A 13,818-nucleotide genomic window follows, 5' to 3' on the forward strand; every position below is an offset into this window, starting at 1 on the left:
TTGGTTGTATCTTGAAGGTATGCTCACAGGGCATCGTTTGCTATCTCCAGGAATCAGCTGACCCTGGGAGGGGAGGAACAACCTCTCCAAGGTCAAATCCCCAAATGCCGGAGCATCAAGAATATAGAAAATAATGTAGCAATGTAAATTGATGTCCTGTGAATTAGGCACACAATCCCTACTCCTACCCCAGAAGACAAATGGAAAGGACATACAAAGGACCCACCCCACCCCTACTGCCACCAGCATAACTCAATAACATACTTAGCAGAAACCTACCTCTTCTATTGTATTAAGTTTTTTTAAAAATATTTATTTATTTGGCTGTGTTGGCACCTGGGATCTTGCATTGCAGTGCACAGGCTCAGTTGCCCCTTGGCATGTGGGATCTTAGTTCCCTGACCAGGGATTGCACCTACATCCCCTGCATTGGAAGGCGGGTTCTTAACCATTGGACCACCAGGAAAGTCCTTTTCTTATTAATCTTTAAAATTACACTCAGCCTAAACATTCACTTTTTTTCTTTAGAAGGTAATGTCATTATAGGGCTTCCCTGATGGCTAAGTGGTAAGAATCTGCCTGCAATGCAGACGATATATATTCGATCCCTGGGCCAGCAAGATCCCTTGGAGGAGATGGCAACCCACTCCAGTATTCTTGCTTGGAGAATCCTATGGACAGAGGAGCCTAGTGGGCTATAGTCCATGGGGTCGCAAAGAGTCAGACACAACTTAGTGACTAAACAACAAGAGCAACTATGTCAGTATACATAGCTAATAAATGTAGTAACAAGCACTTTATAATCTATAAAAATGACCTATATATTAATATTTGTATGCTGACTACAATCCCAGTTTCAGTAATTTAATTTTTCTGTAGTATTTCTAAGTATTAAAACATTACTAGTTTTCTTGGTGTTTAAAAAAGGGGATATAGAAAAGAAGAAAATACAGTCGACTCAGCAGATAGCATGGTGCCGGCACTGTTACTTCACTGAGAGCTAGTAATGTATGTGTCTATCTCCCTAATTCCAACACCAGCCATCTTGGTTCATCTTTTAAAATTTGTTTTTCTTTTTTGGCCTCAAAAAAGTGAGCGAGTCGTTAATGTTTTTAAACGACTCACGTGGGCATGCAGGATCTTAGTCCCCCGATCAGGGACTGAACCCACATCCCCTGCACTGGAAGCTCAGAGTCTTAACCAGCGGACCACCAGGGGAGTTCCATCATGGTTTATCTTAAGAGATTATAGAATTTTTTTTTCTGAATAAAAATAAACGCCTGTTGTGTTTACTCTCTAAAGCCTCTTGATGAAAGTGAAAGAGGAGAGTGAAAAGGTTGGCTTGAAGCTCAACATTCAGAAAACAAAGATCATGGCATCTGGTCCCATCACTTCATGGGAAATAGATGGAAAAACAGTGGAAACAGTGTCAGACTTTATTTTTGGAGGCTCCAAAATCACTGCAGATGCTGATTGCAGCCATGAAATTAAAAGACGCTTACTCCTTGGAAGGAAAGTTATGACCAACCTTGTAGTATATTAAAAAGCAGAGACATCACTTTGCTAACCAAAGTCCGTCTAGTCAAGGCAATGGTTTTTCCCGTGGTCATGTATGGATGTGAGAGTTGGACTGTGAAGAAAGCTGATCGCCGAAGAATCGATGCTTTTGAACTGTGGTGTTGGAGAAGACTCTTGAGAGTCCCTTGGACTGCAAGGAGATCCAACCAGTCCATTCTAAGGGAGATCGATCCTGGGTGTTCATTGGAAGGACTGATGCTAAAGCTGAAACTGCAGTACTTTGGCCACCTCATGCGACGAGTTGACTCACTGGAAAAGACTCTGATGCTGGGAAAGGTTGGGGGCGGGAGGAGAAGGGGACGACAGAGAATGAGATGGCTGGATGGCATCACCGACTCTGTGGACATGAGTTTGAGTGTACTCCGGGAGTTGGTGATGGATAGGGAGGCCTGGCGTGCTGTGATTCATGGGGTCATGGAGAGTCGGACACGACTGAGCAACTGAACTGAACTGAACTGAACTGTGTTTACTCTCTAAACAAAATGAAATATCACGCCATAGAATGTTACTACAAATAGGCGATTCAGAGCTGATGACACCCTCTGTCTACAGAGGGGAAGTTATTTCCCCATGGTGGTAAATACAGTCCTCAGGGAGGTACCGTGTCTGGAGGTCTTCTGCTTCATATAATAGCAGCATGAACTTTTTCTTGATAAGAAGAAGCATTAAAAAAAGAAGAAGAAGCATTGAGGTTTATTAACAGTTAAGATCTCTGGACTTGGGGATTCCCTGGTGACTGAGATGGTAGAGTCTGCGTGCAATGCTGGAGACCCAGATTCAATCCCTGGCCTGGGAAGATCCCCTGGAGAAGGAAATGGTAACCCACTCCAATATTCTTGCCTGGAGAATTCCATGGACAGAAGAGCCTGGCGGGCTACAGTCCATGGGGTTGAAAAGCGTCAAAAACGGCTGAGCGACTTCAGTTTCCTCTCTGGACTTGGAGCCAATCAACTGCCAAGCTCCATCAAGTGAGGGGAGTGGATGAGGTGGTTTCTGAGGTTCTCTTCCACCTCTGAGATGATTTATTCATGGTTTATTCTTGGTTGAGGAAGAATTGTTAGCCCAGAATAAAACAGCAGGAGGTTAATCCTCTGGGAAGCGGCCTGGCTTCTGGCACTGCCCGTGGCAGACACTCCCGGTCACCTTTCCGTTTGGCATTGTAGGTGATTCGGGATGTCTTCTGTGTGGCTTGATCTTAAACGGCTCACATGAGTCACACGGAAACCTCTGATCCCTGACTAATTAAGACTCTCCCTGCCTCAAAACGCTTTTCCATCTGTTTAGGTTTTGTAGGAAAAAATAATGAAGAAATAATTATGTCACAGGAAGGCTTGGTTTCTGCCCACATCCCTAAACAAAATACTGGGTCGAATACAAATATGGAAAGCATGTTGGATTTTTAAGCACTGTGCTTTGGCAGAGGTTGAGGCCACTGTTTTATATCCTTTCTTCTATGACACGTTTTTGTAAACCTCTGCCATTCCAGGTTCTGTGCTTGTCCTTGGGGTAGTTTGTCTCCTCACGATTTTATGTACCTGGCCAATATTCTTCACCCCACGTGCCCTCCTCTCTAACTAAACTGCTCTATTCTCATGCCAGGAATGGGCTCTGGTTTATTCTTGTTTCTATGTCTTTTATGTTTCTAGAATTTCTTTTTGTTCTCTTTCACGCCATACAAATTCTATATCTCTTTAAAAGCGTTTTCTTACTCCTACGGTCTTCACTGTTTTTCTCTTCCTTCTGGGCTGTGGAAAGTCTTCTAGCCAATAAATAAATACATATACCTCCTTGTATCTTCCTGTGTTTCTGCCTATTTTTTTGCACTTTCTTCCCCCCACACCTTGAGAGAACAGATTGTATGTTAATATTTCTTCCCAATCCATCCTAGAATGTAGAGTTGCACTTAACTAAATACTACTTATTACCATTTCCTGTTGGGGGGATATATATTTTTCTTTAATTGTTCGAGATTCAGAAAATTCAGTTTTGTAATTGGTTTTGATTTTGACTCCATGCTGAGAGCTGTGCATGGAAAAAATAAAAGAATAAGTCACGAGCCCTCTTTTCCATGTGTTTACAGTCCAAGAGGGGCAGGGGAAGGGAGGGAAAGCTTTTGGGGATGGGGATGCAGGAGTGCATAATTGATGTTAATAGATTTTCAGCAGACAGTGCCATCACGGCCTGACAAGGGGTGTTCGTGTCAATAACACAGAGCTTCCTGTAGGCAACCTGTAGCAGGGCAGGAGCAGTAACAGTTAGATAGTTTCTTGAAACTTTTCTCAGCCTATCTCTTGGGGCCATGAGCCATGAACTGTGCTTTGTCACATTTTAGTTGCAGTGAAATTCTAACTGATCATTATCTCATAAATGAGAACAAATCGGTGTGACATCGAAGATTGTCTCAAGGGTATCGAGTGCAGCCGATCTTTCATTACATCAGAAACAGTACAGGGCAGAGACCCTCTACAAAAGAAGCTCAGCTTTGTTCGGAATGCTAGCACTGTCCTCTCTGCTTATCAGAAACGTAAACTTAACAAGAATTTTTTCTATGTTAGTACTCAACTTTGTGTAAAGAAGTGATAAATTGATAAGAAAAAAATTGGGGGAAATGTCAGAAGATGACACCAATGCAGAAAGCATTCAGCTCCCTGCTCTGTCTGGAGTGCTCATGATTTAATGGGGTAATAACTCTGAGGTTCACAGGTAACTTCTAAATCAGTGTTGTATTTATGATGTTTTGGCAGTTTTGTATTTTACTGACTGTCTAACAGTGACCGCCGTGAAAGCCTTGACCGGCCAGCTTCTGCAATCCTTTAACAGAAGAGGCAGGACTGGAAGTTAGGGACTTCTGATTCTTACTCTGGGTTTTGTTTAAAGTATCGTAAGACTTTGACTTTATTTTTTAGAGCAGTTTCAGGTTTAAACCAAAGTTGAGAGAAAAGTGCAGATTTCCTATATACTCCTACCTTGACACAGACATCACCTCTGCTATTGTCAACATCATTCTCTAAAATGGGACATTTTTAACCAGAGATGAACCTGTATTGGCCCATCATAATCACTCAAAGTTTATAGTTACCTTAGGGTTCACTCTCGGTGGTGTATTCTATGGGATTGAACAAGTGTTTAATGACATATATCCATCATTATTGGAGCCTCCCAAGTGGTACTAGTGGTGAAGAACCCACCTGCCGATGCAGGTTCGATCCCTGGGTTGGGAAGATCCCCTGGAGGAGGGCATGGCAACCCACTCCAGTATTCTTGCCTGGAGAAAACCATGGACAGAGGAGCCTGGTGGTCTACAGTCCATGGGGTCACAAAGAGTTAGACAGTGACTGAAACGGCTTAGCATGCATCCATCATTATCATATCAAAGGAGAAGGGGGTGGCAGAGGATGAGATGGTTAGATAGCATCGTTGACTCAATGGACATGAATTTGAGATTCCCTGGTGACTCAGATGGTAGAAAATCCACCTGCAGTGAAGGATACCAGGGTTCGATCCCTGACTTGGGAAGATTCCCTGGAGAAGAAAGTGGCTCCCCATTCCAGTATTCTTGCCTGGAGAGTTCCATGGACAGAGGAGACTGGTGGGCTATAATCCACAGGGTCAAAAAGAGTTGGGACATGACTTAGTAACTGAACACAACAACAAAACTGAGTATTTTCACTGCCCTGGAAATCCTGGACTCGACTGTTCACAGACTGCCCCCCCTGCAATAGTGGTTGTACTTTTGCTCTTTCCAGAACATTATAGGGTTGGAGTCATACAGTATGTAGCCTTTTCATATGGACTTCTTTCATTTAGGAATATGCATTTATGGTTCTTCCATGTCTTTTTATGGCTTGATAGCTTGTTTCTTTTTACTCTGGATTTCTTAGCTCCCCCTGTGTGACTGGAGGCAAGTACCTTACCCTGATCTTACATTGGTGAAGCGAGGGGATTGGACTTGAGTTGTTTTTTTTTTTAATATTTGTCTTTGCAGCTTACACTATAACTTCTTCATTTCAGGGGTGTTTCTAATATGCAGAAGTCTAGTTCCCAAAACAAAACCAGTAAAATGTGTCATGATCAGACAGAGCGTAGAGTTTGGAATAATTAACCCAATGTCTAAATGCAGCTCAAGGGCAACTCCCAACTAGAGCAGGGTTGTAAACTCAAACATCTAAAGAGACGAAGAGGGTGTGCAGTTTTTACTGTTGTGTCAAATCCTCTCCAGACACCGTGGCGTCATGCAACAGATTTTGTCCTAAAGAGACGAGAGGTACACAAAGAATATTTTGTCGTCAGTTAGTCCTGATTTCAGGAATAATTTCCTAAAATCCAAAGCTTTATTCCTTACTTTTGACTCTGCTTTAGATTCTTGGATCTCAGAAGAAGACATAATTTTGGTGATTTATTCAAGCCCTCTCAATTTATATTGTTGTTTAGTTGCTAGGTTGTGTCCAACTCTTTGTAACCCCTTGGACTATACCCCACCAGGCTCCTCCGTCCATGGGATTTCCCAGGCAAGAATACTGGTGTGAGTTGCCATTTCCTTCTCCAGGGGATCTTCCCGACCCAGTGGTCAAACCCGTGTCTCGTTCTTGACAGGCAGTTTCTTTACTACAGAGCTACCTGGGAAGCCCTCTCAATTTAGAGATATTATAAAACTATAGAAGAAATACATGAAGTGTCATCTATATTAACTTTAAAAAGTGTTTCTCAAACATCAGAGTCCCTTAGAGGGCATGTTGAAACATAGATTGCTGGCCTGTCCCCCTGAGATTCTTGCTCTGTGAGTTTGGGGTAGAGTCCGATAAACTACATTTCTTCTTCTAAAATTTTTTATATTTTAATCAGAGGATAATTGCTTTACAGTGTTAGTTTCTGCTGTACAAGAACGTGAATCAGCTGTATGTATACATATATCCCACCGCTCTAGTCATCACAGAGCACCAAGCTGAGCATCCTGTGCTATTCAGCAGCTTCCCACTAGCTGTCCATTTCATGCATGGTAGTGTATATGTGCATGCTAAGTAGCTTCAGTCGTGTCCGACTCTTTGGGACCCACCAGGCTCTTCTGTCCATGGGGATTCTCCAGGCAAGAATACTGAAGTCGACTGCCATTTCCTCCTCCAAGGGATCTTCCCAACCCAGGGATCAAACTTGCTTCTCCTGGGTCTCCTGCATTGGCAGGCGGATTCTTTACAGCTGAGCCACTGGGGAAGCCCGGTACAGTACATAGGTCAGTGCTGATCTCTCTATTCGTCCCACCTTCCCCTTCACCCACTGTGTCCACAAGTCCATTCGCTGTGTCTGCGTCTCCATTCCTGCCCTGCAGATAGGTCATCAGTACCATTTTTATAGATTCCACATATATGTGTTAAAGTCTCTACATTTTTAACCAAAGTTTCTGGGTGATACTGTTGTTGCTGATCTGTGGCCCACATCTTGAGAACCATTGTTTTGAAATAATTCCTTCTCAGACCAAATGAGAGGATTTCTTTTCTTTTTAGGTGAAGATTTTTCAAATGCAGTTAGATTTTTTTTTTCCCTACTTGAAGTTCAGCCACGGAGTGAATAGTCTCCAAAACTCTGCCTTCAACCCCACCCCTACTCTGGCTTGGCTCAATGCTGGTGCCGAAGACACTTAGCTGAAATTATAATACAATGAGATAGAAGCATATACATGTATTATGGATGCACAGAGAACAGGGCATAGTTTTAACCAGCTTTGAAATTTGCACTTTCTAGCCACTGCCCTTTATCAGAAGCTTTAGGGATGAATGTAATTAGCATACACTTTCCTTTTTCTGGGTTCTAATTCCCCAAATACTTTCTTGAGCTCAGCATTGATTCTTATTGTATAACGGTGGGCTTGTCATCTGAATGGAAACACCCCACAGTATAGTTTCTCTAAGTGGATGTTGAAATTAATTTGGAAGTATGAGAATTTCTTTAGGCATGCTCTGATCTTGCGATCAATTCAGTGATCCTAGAAATGTGATCTAAAAATTTATAAAAGTATTATGTGCTTCACATACTTATAAAATTCCAATAATTTTTTAAATTCTTTAAGAAAAATTAACTCTGTTAAACTGGAAATTTTGCATGTGTCTTTTTTTTTACAATTAAAAAAATTTTTTTTGAAGTATAGTTGATTTATAATGTTGTGTTAGTTACAGGTGTACAGCAAAGTGATTCAGTTGTATACAAGCACATATCCATTCTTTCTCAGATTCTTTTCCCATATAGATTGTTACAGAGTATTGAGTAGAGTTCTCTGTACGCTACAGTGGGTCTTTGTTGATTATCTGTTTTATACATCTGTGTGTGCTAAGTCTCTCAGTCGTGTCCGACTCTTTGTGACCCCATGGGCTGTAGCCCTCCAGGCTCCTCTGTCCATGGGGTTTTCTAGGCAAGAGTACTGGAGTGGCTTGCCGTTGCCTTCTCCCTACTGGTTTCTAGGCAAGAGTACTGGAGTGGGTTGCATGCCCTCCTCCAAGGGAATCTTCCCGACCCCAGGATCAAACCCAGGTCTCTCGCATTGGCAGGCAGGTTCTTTACCACTAGTACCACCTGGGAATCCCTATTTTATACATAGCAGTGTGTATATGTTGGGTTTCCCTGGTGGTTCAGCTGGTAAAGAATCTGCCTGCAATGTGGGAGACCGGGATTCGATCCCTGGGTTGGGAAGTTTCCCCCTGGAGAAGGCAAAGGCTACCCACTTCCATATTCTGGCCTGGAGAATTCCATGGACTGTATAGCTCATGGGTTCGCAGAGTAAGACGTGGCTGAGCGAGTCTCACTTTCGTTTTCTTGCATATGTTAATTCCAGTCTCTAATTTATCCTCCCTGCTAAGTCACTTCAGTCGTGTCTGACTCTGTGCGACCCCATAGACGGAAGCCCACCAGGCTCCCCCGTCCCTGGGATTCTCCAGGCGAGAACACTGGAGTGGGTTGCCGTTTCCTTCTCCAATGTGTGAAAGTGAAGTCGCTCAGTCGTGTCCGACCCTTAGCGACCCCACGGACTGCAGCCTACCAGGCTCCTCCATCCCTGGGATTTTCTAGGCAAGAGTACTGGAGTGGCTTGCCATTGCCTTCTCCCTACTGGGTTCATTTCTTAAAGCTGGGCTAAGCAGGTTGTTCTCTGTCATGTACTTGTTGTTCAGCTGTGTTTCTCTTACAAGTGAGGGGAAGAATCACAGAAACTCAGGACAAGTCAAAGAAAGGAGAGAACAATCACAAGTTCAAGGACTCCCAAATTGAAGATGATTTTCTCTTACAGAAAAAAAGACCACCCCTACCCCCAAATGATTGAATCACGCTTTTGTGGGCTATGTGTGTGGGAAATACTGTGTTTTTTTTAAACTTGAAGTATAGTTGATTTACAGTGCTGTGATGGTTTCAAGTGCACAGCATACTGTGTGTTTTGATTCCAACAGAAAACCAAACCCTTGATGACGGAGTTCTCGGTGAAGTCTACCATCATCTCCCGCTATGCCTTCACCACAGTTGCCTGTAGGATGCTCAACAGAGGGTCTGAGGACCAGGAAGTCACGTTTCAGATGCAGATTCCAGCTGCAGCTTTCATCACTAACTTCACTGTGTAGGTGAACCCTGGAATGAAGATTTCTCTGTAGAGTGGTCAGGGGGAGTCTGAGATGCTGTGAGGACAACAGCCTTTGACCCTGAGAATATATAAATTCTCAACCCAAAGGACTGTGCATGGGAAAGAAGGTTGATTCCCTCCCCTCTGCCCTCTTCTCTGCGTTCCCATTTCCCCCTTCCTCCTTTTTATTATCTCTTCTTTTGTCCCATTCCTCTCTTCTTTCCTCCTCCCTCTCATTTCCTATTTCCTTCCCTCCAACAAATGGCTCCCCACCCCAGGCCAGGCACACTTCAAGGTGATTGGTCTACTTCTTTGAAAAAGATGAGTGTTGCTCTGCTCTGGAAATTCCTCTGGGGAAAAACAAATAAGCAAACAGATGAATAATGAGATTGCCTTCAGATAGCTGTGAGTTCTCTAGAGATGACAAGTAGGATTGAGGGGGCTCTTTTAGGTCGGGGAGTTGGGGAGGTGGCTCCGAGGAGTCAGTGTTGAAGCTGACATCTGAAGGACCAGCCAGCATGGTAACCTTGATAACTAGATACCATATATTTCTTCTTTTCACCTGAACTAAGAGGTAAAGAGATGCAAAATAGGTGTGTGGGTTTAATTTTCTGTCTGGGCAGGATTCAGGTTGGTGCATCTTCTTGGAAGATTGTTTGAACAGGTCTTCTGTGTCCCTCCTGGAGAATCAGAGACACCATGAGTTGGCTCTTAACACGTGGACCTGTTGAAATTTGCCCTAGAACGAAATGAGTGATGCCCCAGTCTGGAATGCATTCTCAGTGCATATCCAAGAGGCAAACAAAAATATTTTCTAGGGTTGTCATGGTTGTGAGATCCATGCTTGAGTTTGTCTTGGCAAGCTGGCAGCACAGCTGTCTCTTTTTCTTTTCAATTAAACATTTTGCATGGCGGTATAGCCCATTAACAATGTTGTGATAGCTTCAGGAGAGCAGTGAGGGGACTCAGCCATCCATATGCATGTACCCATTCTCCCCCAAACCCTCCTCCCATCCAGGCTGCAACATAACATTGAGCAGAGTCCCCTGTGCTATACGCTAGGTCCTTACAGCAGCATGTGCATGTCCCCTGCAAACTCCCTCACTATTCCCCCTCCCACCCCTGCCCCCAACATCCATAAGTTCTCTTAAGTCAACACAGCTGTCTCTTGTGTTTCAGGCTTATTGGAGACAGGGTGTATCAGGGAGAAATCACACAGAGAGAAAAGAGAAGCGGTGACAAGGCAAGAGAGAAGAGGAATGAAACCATGGAGGATAATGGGTGAGTCCCACTGCAGTCAGGAATTAAAACTCCACCACAGCCACGCGTCAAGTTTCCTGCCTCTTGGACGTCTCATCTTGCTTTCGCCCTGTTTCAAGGATTTATCTTTTTATTTTTATCATATTAATAATATATAATATAACTGGTTAATAATATAGTAGCTAAGGGTTTATGATCAAAAATCCACCCACCCCCATTCCCCAGTTCTTACGTCCTAGAAAGATCCACTTCTGATATTCCTGTAGTTTTATGGTAGTTACCTCCCTTATTCTAAATATTTTGGTTGTTGTTCGTGTTCAGTCACTTAAGTCATGTCCAACTCTTTGCGACCCCATGGACTTCAGCACACTAGGCTTCCCTGTCCTCCACTATCTCCCAGAGTTTGCTCAGACTCATGTTCATTGAGTCGGTGATGCCCTTCAACCATCTCGTCCTCTGCTGCCCCCGTCTCCTCTTGCCCTCAGTCTTTGCCAGCTTCAGGGTCTTTTCCAGTGAGTCAGCTCTTCTCATCAGGTGGCCAAAGTATTGGAGCTTTATCTTCAGCGTAAAAGTCTTTCCAATGAATGTTTCATTTAGTATTGTCTGTTTTGATCTCCCTGCTCTCTGAGGGACTCTCAAGAGTCTTCCCCAGCACCAGAATTTGAAAGCATCAATTCTTCGGCTCTCAGCCTTCTTCATATCTGTACATGACTATTGGAAAAACCATAACTTTGACTATAGTCTTGCTTTTTAAAAAATTTCTTGATAAAAATCAGATGTTGATTGATTGTTGATTCTCTGCTGTGAAGAAAGAGGATTCAGCAGGTTTATAATACTCCCACTTCCTCTCTGCATTCCAAATTTTTGTATGATTTCTTTTTCTTCTTCAATATAAGCAGTTATACCATCCTAGATGAGCCCTGTTATCTTCAATGGTAGTATTCTTTCTCCTGCATGTCACCCGACCTTTTCTTTTCCTACTTAATCATTTACTTTTGCATTGTCAGAATTATCAACATTTAAATTCTGATCTGTCATGGTGTTTGAATTCTTTGTCTACAAACTGAATCCGAAGACCAATAAGTCAATTCACTTTTAATGACTGTGAATAACATTAACTGCAGAGCCACCTAGTGTACTGAGATTTGTTTCCTTCTCTGCTAGCCCAGTTGAAAAAAGTTTCTGTTCCTTTTGAAGAAAAACGATCACAGGATCTAGAGAAAATATTGTGAGCTTTATGAAGATTCTTATTTTTTTTTGCACTTCACAAATTGTTCAGAATCATGCCACAGTTATGTTTAGTTGGACCACAGCATGTATCTGCTTTCCATTTTTTTAAAATGTTACTTTATTCATTAATTTATTTTGGCCACGCCTCGTGTGGTATGTGGGATCTCAGTTCCCGGACCAGGGATCAAACCCACACCCCCTGCATTGGCAGTGCGGAGTATTAACCACTGGACCACCGGGGAAGTCCCTGTGTGTTTTTCCTTGAGGTCACCTGTGTCAGTCCTCTTCCCCTTTGCCCCCCCGGGTCTGCATCAGGGAGAAAGAAGTAGAAGGGTTCCGTGGTCTTTGAACTCTCTGCTCTTCAGGATTCCTTGGACCCACATAACCTTCCTCTAGTGCAGGCGTTTGCTTCTCCTCCCAAAGCTAAATTCTAGTTTTGCTTTCTAATGTCGACTGAAAAAGTTACGCACAACCTGGAAGTCGAGGATTATGTTTTCTTGGAGGCATTTTTGAGGACTATAGCCCTGGTGACCATCTCTCAGGTAGCTCTGAGGGACTGTTCCAGAGAGGTAAGGGAGGACTAGGATATGGAGGAGGTTCTACTGAAAAAATAAATGTAGTTGAACATCGGAACGTGCCTGCTAATCAGAAAAAAATCCAGATGTCTCAGGTGAATGGTTTTAGTGCTTTTCTGTGTATGGGAAGGTGCGAGAGTCTGGGCTCATTGAAACGAGTCCTTAGGTATGCACCTTAACTACCTATAACTATAACCTGTAACTAACTATAAGTCAGTCTCCTATTTTTCTCCATCCAGAATCCCCTCAGGGTGCATCGTGGGGATGGCTGCAGTGGCTGGTGGCTTGTTGGTAGGGAATGCTGAGGGTTCTCACTGAGCGTGCTTGGCTGGGACCATCTTGGACTTGAGGGCGCCTGGCTTTCTCCGATCCCCCGTCATCTTTTCTCTTCCTTCCAGGGAGAAGGGGACGGAGACATTCAGAGCTTCTGTGGTGCTTCCCAGCAAGGACAAGGCTGCCTTCCTCCTGAGTTACGAGGAGCTCCTGCAGAGACGGCTGGGGAAGTACGAGCACGTGGTCAGCGTGCGACCCCAGCAGCTGGTGGGGCGGCTGACAGTGGAGGTGACCGTGCTGGAGAGGCCAGGCATCGCGGAGCTGGAGGTGCTGGGGCTGCAGAACAGCCGGTACAGGGGCAGCGGCCGGGGGCCAGGTGAGAGGTGCTGGCGGGCGCACTCAGGTGTCCCGGCATTAAAGCAGATGGCGCCCCTGCTGTCCAGGCCCAGGGTGAAGCGGGGATCTGAAGGACAGCAACCAAGCAAAGACAGTGCCCTGTGCATTTTGTAAGAAAATTTATTTGGCTGCATCGGGTCTTGATTACAGTTCAGGGGATCTTTTACGGTGGCACAGACTCTCTAGTTGTCCCGAGGCACGTGGGATCTTAATTCCCTGACCAGGGATCAAACCTGTGTCCTCTGCTTTGCAAGGCAGATACTTTGCCATTGGACCACCAGTGAAGTCCCAATAATGCCTTTTTTTTAAAGCCGTGCTCTATCAGGAGATTTTACAATGTTCTAATCATCTCTCACTGTTGTGTCACTTCTGGGAATCTACCCTTGGTGAGACATCTAAAATGTTGGGATGGTTATATATACAAACGTGTTTGATAATGTTTGTAGGAGCAAAAGCTTTCCTTCATCCTAAATATTCAAGTACATGGATGTGATTAGTAAATTGGGTTGTAAAAACAATTCGTCATATGATAAGGAAAAAAGAGACACATTTGTATGTACACTTTAATGTTAAATATGGTAACTGTGAAGCTGACCAAAGAATAGGGAGTCATATAAAATAATCATTTATGGGTGAGGGATGATGGGGTCATTTTCTAATGCTGTTTTATTTTACCTTATTTTTTAATACACTGTTATCAAAACAAGCATTTAACATTAACAGAAACATCTAAATAATGTGCTATGTTCTTTCTAAAATTAGTGAAAAATATGTACTAGAAATTTGATTTAGACATAGACATTTGTGTTCATCAGCAGGATCACTTAATTTGAATTTTTCTTAGATTTTAATTTTTTTTAAGTTAAGTAATTAATTAATTTTAGACTGTGCTAGGTCTTCATTGCTTCGTAT

General features: G+C 43.4%; 1 protein-coding gene across 1 annotated transcript in view; it reads left to right on the forward strand.

The window, feature by feature from the left end:
* ITIH5 (inter-alpha-trypsin inhibitor heavy chain 5) overlaps positions 1 to 13,818 on the forward strand; it is a 90,683-nt gene that overhangs the window by 19,615 nt on the left and 57,250 nt on the right. The window contains exons 3-5 of the mRNA XM_055427231.2: positions 9,006 to 9,169; positions 10,352 to 10,453; positions 12,636 to 12,886. Of these exons, the coding sequence (XP_055283206.2) occupies positions 9,006 to 9,169; positions 10,352 to 10,453; positions 12,636 to 12,886 (517 nt within the window). The remainder of the gene's footprint in view (positions 1 to 9,005; positions 9,170 to 10,351; positions 10,454 to 12,635; positions 12,887 to 13,818) is intronic.

This window comes from Moschus berezovskii, chromosome 15 (assembly GCF_049115385.1).
Source record: "Moschus berezovskii isolate FMDL1 chromosome 15, NW_MosBer_1.0, whole genome shotgun sequence".
In the NCBI taxonomy this organism is placed as follows: domain Eukaryota; kingdom Metazoa; phylum Chordata; class Mammalia; order Artiodactyla; family Moschidae; genus Moschus; species Moschus berezovskii.